The 6,562-nt window shown below is 40.4% G+C and overlaps 1 protein-coding gene across 1 annotated transcript; it reads left to right on the forward strand.

The window, feature by feature from the left end:
* The first annotated feature begins 4,278 nt into the window (after positions 1 to 4,278).
* LOC147482622 (uncharacterized) lies at positions 4,279 to 6,165 on the forward strand. The gene is made up of 4 exons (XM_086579365.1): positions 4,279 to 4,998; positions 5,042 to 5,213; positions 5,527 to 5,678; positions 5,986 to 6,165. Exons 1-4 carry the CDS (start codon positions 4,279 to 4,281, stop codon positions 6,163 to 6,165), a joined length of 1,224 nt encoding a protein of 407 aa, XP_086435491.1.
* Positions 6,166 to 6,562: the final 397 nt, after the last annotated feature.

The following is a 6,562-nucleotide window of genomic DNA, read 5'->3' on the forward strand; positions in this document are numbered from 1 at the left end:
AGGGTTGAACCGTCTGACAGCTACTTACGCATCTCTTTTGTTCTTAAGGATAATCAAACCCTATTTTGTGTAGTTCCTAAGAGCGAATCCCTATGGTTTATATAGGAATGGCTACAAGAGTCCTAGGGTTAGGGCTATCCTCACAGCTTGTGAGTTCCCTTCCATCTTTGGACTCTGCCTTCCTATTAGGATTCCTCTTCTTATGGAAGTCTGAAACTAGACCATATCTTATGAGAGGTAAGTTTCCTTGTTGATCATAATGTCCCATCATGTATGGGAAGATTATATCTAAAAGGTAACTCCTAAGATATGTCATCATGATTCCTTCCTTATCATCAAAGATCTCCATCTTCAGTTTCTTTATGTTTAGGAACTGTCTATATCAGTTCCTAACGACTTGGAGAACTGTCATACTTAGAGGCGGTCAGCCACATGCCTAGCACATGTCCACTAAACACTCGTGCTAAGCACAAGATCACTTATTCACAGAACTGATCCGATGGTCCTTGTTTCATTCTGGACATCTATAGTCTTAGGTTATTTCCCATGCACGTGTCATCTGTTCAATGATGGGAAATACCCCTAACAGTATGCATGCCAATTTGATGCTGAAAATTGAGAATGTGAGACTTAATGAGGAAAGTGATAAGTGTGAATTGTTTTTGTCCAAGTTTGGAAAATTTATAGTGAAGTCTTTTTACACTGCCTTGCACACTCAAGGTCGCAATGCGGGGCAAGCTCTTGACCCCTTTCCAGTTAAGTTGGTGTGAAAACTCCCAATAACACTAAAGGTGAAGTTCTTCTTTTGGAGGGTAGTACACAGATGTACGCTAACAGCCGATGCACTCATTCATAGAGGAACCATGGTATCTCATACATGTTCAATGTGTGACTTGCTTGACGAAAGCATATTACACCTGTTTCTCCATTGTTCTTTCGCACTAGTGCTTTGGGAAAAATTAATGGAACCAGTGACGAGGGTGTTCCCTTTGTTGGCACAAGTTGATTTGATACAAGAGCTCTTACAACGATGGAGAAGAAGAAGTGGAATAACTTTGGCAACAAGGTATGACACTTGCTCTCTATATTTGTGATCCGGGTCATATGGGAAACAAGGACAACCATGTCTTGATCAAGAACAAAAGAACTGTCAATGTAGAGAACTATCTTAGAAGTTTAAGGAACACTATGGTACTGGTTGTCTACCTCTGAACTGAAAAGAAACTATGCCTTCAAGGATATGGTTTTGGGTTGCTCTACTATAATATTAGGGACTTAACTCTGTTAAAGTCTTAGTAGGGGTCTAAATGTTACTTTTACTTTTCCTGTAGCTTAGTGTGAGGATCTCACAACTGCACTCACATTCTGTAACTATTTCTATTTCGATCACTCTAATCAATAAATTTTAACTTATAAAAAAAAGTATACATTAGTCATGATGAAACAAGAATAAGATAAAGATTACAAATGTATAAGGAAGTTGGTTTTGGACCTCTTTAGCACAAACTATACCACTCACCTCTAATAAGAATGCACTCTGCTGTTGTACAGACAAGGCGCGCACATGCCCATCTAACACACATCAAGAGCACGCACGCGGTCTCACTTCACCAGACGCAACTCGACTAACAAAGTCGAGTTTCTATTACTTGTTTTAGAAGTTTCCTATTTTAACCATGTACTAATTTGAGAACTCTAACCCTAGATGTAAACCTAATGTAATCTCTATATATATAAATGATAATTCATCGTCTTCTCTCAATTCAGAGAAGACACACCCAATATCGTCTCTTTAGTCTATTTAATTTTACATGGTATTGGAGGAAACTCAAGATCCGTAACCTATGTCTACATCCCCTTCTACTGAATCCAATACTAGTGTTTCAACCAACACCTCTCCAACATTAACTTCAACTGGTTCCCTTTTTTCAACAACAGTCGGCGTCTCGACCAACCCATTGAATATAATGGAACCACAAACTAATCATCCCGCATATATCCACCACTCAAACAATCCTACAACTGTTTTGGTGACTCCTCTTCTTGATGGCGACAACTATGGAACATGGATTCGAGCCATGACTATGGCGCTAAGAGCCAAGAATAAACTAGGGTTTGTTGATGGCACTATGGAGCAACCTATAGATCCACAAGAATTTCAGCAATGGGCAAGATGTAACGACCTTGTTAGTTCTTGGATCATTAACTCTACCGAGAGCCACCTTCGTGGCAGTATACTCTATGCACTCAATGCAAGAGAGATTTGGCTAGATTTAGAGGAACATTTTACTCAAACAAACGCCCCAAAGATTTTTCAACTCAAACAGTCGGTTGCCTTAAAACAAGAAGACATGTCTGTCTTTACATATTTCACGAAGTTGAAGGTTATTTGGGATGAATTAAGTTCCTTTAGAAATATTCCAACTTGCACATGCAGACATGGGAAGACTAATGCAGCGCTATATGATCAAGATCATGGTATGGAATTTCTATAAGAGCTTAATCATTGATACAAAGGACTTCGCAATCAAATTCTATTGATACACCCTTTTCCTAGCATAACCATGATCTATTCTTTGGTTTGACAAGAAGAGAAACAACAAGAAATACAAAATTCTTCCGCGCATACTCCAGACTCTAGTGCTCTCTTTGTCAATCATGCGGAAAGATTGAACACAAGTTCCATTGCTACATATTCTAACAAACCCAATTTCAGTTACAATCATCTAAGTGAAAATGCTGACAATCGTCCTAATGGAGGGGACTTTCATCGCAAAGGAAAATGAAGACCACGTCGTGAAAACTGTGGGATTGAAGGTCACACCAAAGATGTTTGCTACAAGCTGCATGGATATCCTGATTGGCACCCACTCAAGGGGCGCGCGCCCTCATCTGCTGCCTACTCAGAGCGCGCACGCGCTCATGCTTCAATTTCAAATTCTTCGGGCCCAGTATGATGAGAAAGCAAGATCAGTACAATTGACTCTTAGCAATGCTTGGACCAGGTAGTGGTAATGTAAATCTTGTAGGTATTTCCCTCTCTACGCCATTACCATCTGCCTGGATTATTGATACAGGGGCAACCAATCATATGTGTTCCTTATTGACTCTATTTTCTTCATACTCACCTTGCTCTCATGCTACACATGTCCAACTTCCTGATAGTTCCCATGTATCTGTTACTCATATCGGCACTGTTCAGTTCTCACATGGTTTTCAATTAGAACATGTTTTCTTTATACCCTCATTCAAGTTTAATCTATTGTCTATGAGTCAACTAACAAAATCTCTCTGATATTCAGTAATATTTTTTCATGACCATTGTGTTTTTTAGGACCTACAAGCGAGTAAGAGGATTGGACAGGGTAATGTGCATGAAGGTCTTTATTATTTTCACTCCTCTTTTGCATCCTTAGTGACCAGCAACCCTACCATTGACATCTGGCATTGGCGTTTAGGACATCCATCGTCGAGTCGTCTTCAAGAGTTAGCTACTAGTTTTCCCATTATTACTAGTTCAATAAAAACAACTCAACCTTTCAGTTAATCCACTATGACATTTGGGGTCCCTTTTCTCAAACTTCCTTAACTGGTGCACATTATTCTTTTACTATTGTTGATGATTTTTCACGTTGTACATGGGTTTATTTAATGCACTCTAAATCCGGCACTAAGGACCTTTTGCAATCCTTTTTTGCTATGGTGAAAACTCAATTCCATAACTCTGTATGTCACGTGTCTTTTGGGAATGGTGATGTTTTTATTCCTCAAATTCAAATTTTTTGTTCTGACAATGGTTCTGAATTTCTTTATAAGGAAATGCAACAATTTTTCTCCACTCATGGTGTCATTCACCAACGTAGTTGTGTTTATACACCTCAACAAAATGGTGTTGTTGAAAGGAAACACCACCATCTCCTTGATGTTGCATGTGCCCTTCATTTCAAATCTAGTTTACCTTTGACGTTTTGGGGTGAATGTATTTTAGTGGCTGCCTATCTCATCAATAAATTACCCACACCTCTCTTATCTGGTAAAACTCCTCATGAAATTCTCATTGGCCAACCACCCTCGTATGCACACTTAAAAGTGTTTGGTTGCCTATGTTTCGCACATAATCTGCACATTAGACATAAGTTTGATCAACGTGCTAAACCGAGTATCTTTGTCGGCTACCCATATGCACAAAAGGGGTATCGTGTTTATGATATTGCCTCTAAAACACTTTACGTTTCTCGTGATGTTGTCTTTCATGAGTCAATTTTTCCATTTACCGACATGTGTATGGGGCTAGTTCCACCCCCTTCCTCGATTCTAGTTGTGTCATTGCCTCTTCTTGAGTTCCCTACACCTACTTCCACCTTACAATCAACCCCATCACCAACCTTAACCCCACATCCACAGGTTACAGTGCGCACACGCCCATTTGATGCCCACTTAGAGCGTGCGCGCCCCCTCACTTCCTCTAAAGCACTCCCTTCTCTAGTTCCTTTCCAGCCTTCACCAACTGAGACACCATCTCCAATTCCTTTCAACCTTTCCCCGTCACCTAAACCTGCTTCACCAGTTGAACTTCCACCTCGTGACCGCCATCCTCCTGTGGAACTTATGGACTATTACTGCAATCCCTCTCCATCCGCTTCCGCGCACTCAGGTACTGCACATCCTCTCTATCATTACATCTCCTATGATAAGTTCTCTACTGCACATAGAACATTTCTTTCTGCAATTTCTTCTACAGATGAGCCTACTTCTTTTTCTCAAGCCATGAAGTTTAAACATTGGCGTGATGCCATGGCTACTGAGATTGCGGCTCTTGAACAGAATGGTACTTGGAGTCTCACACCTTTACCACCACACAAAAAGCCCATTGGTTGCAAGTGGGGTTTCAAGGTCAAATACAATTCTGATGGTTCTATTGAACGGTTCAAAGCATGTTTGGTGGCTAAAGGCTTTACTCAAGTTGAGGGGTTCGATTATCATGAGACCTTTGCTCTTGTAGCCAAGTTTGTCATTGTTATTGCACTTCTATCCATTGCAGTTGGTTAAAGGTTGGCATGTTCACCAACTTGATGTCAACAATGCTTTCTTACATGGTGATTTACATGAGGAAGTCTACATGTCTCTTCCACCGGCTTTGCTTTCAAAAGGGGAGACGGGGTATGCAAACTTCACAAATCATTGTATGGCCTCAAGCAAGCATCCAGACAATGGTTTGCCAAGTTTTTTAGCATTTTGAAATTTGTCGGCTTCATACAGTCCAAGGTTGATTATTCTCTTTTCTCTAAAGTTTCTCTCATATCCTCTGTTTATGTCTTGGTCTATGTTGACGACATTATTGTTACTGGAACTGATCTTCATGCCATCAACCATCTCAAAGACTTCTTATCTCAGCAGTTTCATATTAAAGACTTGGGCTGTTTAAAATATTTTCTTGGCATTGAAGTGGCATGTTCGAACCAAGGGATGCTTTTGAATCAACGGAAGTATACTTTGGAAATCTTTCGTTTTTCTTTGGTTTACTAGGTGGCCGTGTAGTAGGTTTTCCTATGGAGCAGAATCTCCGATTATCCCCTAATGATGGTGATCCTTTGTCCAATCCCTCATCCTATAGGCGTCTCATTGGTCGTCTGATATATCTTACTGTCACACGCCCCGACTTTGTTTATGTGGTTCATGTACTAAGCCAATTCATGCACGCCCGCGAGAATTGCTCATATGGATCCGCACATCGAGTTCTTCGATATCTCAAAGGGTCTCCTAGTAAAGGCATCCTTCTTTCCTCCAGCAGTCCTCTCCACTTATGAGGATTTGTGATTCTGATTGGGCAGGTTGTCCCACAACCCGTCGTTCTACCACTGGTGATTGCATTTTTCTTAGTTCCAGTCCAATATCTTAGAAAACCAAGAAACGAAAAACCGTTGCCGGGTCATCCATGAAAGCGAATATCGTGTTATGGCCTCTATCACTTCTGAATTGCAATAGGTGACATACCTTCTTGCTGATCTTGGTATTCCTCACTATCAACCTATTTCTCTTCACTATGACAATCAAGCTACTATTCATATAGCTGAGAATCCAGTATTTCACAAACGGACCAAGCATATTGAGCTTGATTGCCATTTTGTTCTTGAGAAGATTCAATCACGGCTAATTGATCCGTAGTACACTCGTTCTGTTGATCAAATTGCTAACATTTTCACCAAACCACTAGGAAGTCATTCCTTTCAGCTTCTAGTTCTCAAGTTGGCCGTTACTGATATCCACGATCTAATTTGAGGGGGAGTAATAAGAATACACTCTCACACAGACAAACAAGGCGCAAGACGCCCATCTAACACACATCCGAGTGAGCCGCGACGCTCTCACTTCACCAGATGCAACTTCGACTAACGAGTCGAAGTTTCTATTACTTGTATTAGAAGCTTCCTATTCTAACCATGTACTGATTTGGGAACTCTAACCCTAGATGTAAACCTAATGTAATCTCTATATATATAACTGATAATTCATCGTTTTCTCTCAATTAATAGAAAACACACCCAATATCGTCTCTTTAGTC

Source organism: Coptis chinensis, chromosome 8, assembly GCF_015680905.1.
Source record: "Coptis chinensis isolate HL-2020 chromosome 8, ASM1568090v1, whole genome shotgun sequence".
NCBI lineage: Eukaryota > Viridiplantae > Streptophyta > Magnoliopsida > Ranunculales > Ranunculaceae > Coptis > Coptis chinensis.

Coding starts and splice junctions, on each gene's coding strand:
- LOC147482622 (XM_086579365.1), top strand. CDS start 4,279: ATGTGTATGGGGCTAGTTCCACCCCCTTCCTCGATTCTAGTTGTGTCA. Junction 4,999..5,041: donor ATCATGAGACCTTTGCTCTT/GTAGCCAAGTTT, acceptor TATCCATTGCAG/TTGGTTAAAGGTTGGCATGT. Junction 5,679..5,985: donor ACTTTGTTTATGTGGTTCAT/GTACTAAGCCAA, acceptor GAATTGCAATAG/GTGACATACCTTCTTGCTGA.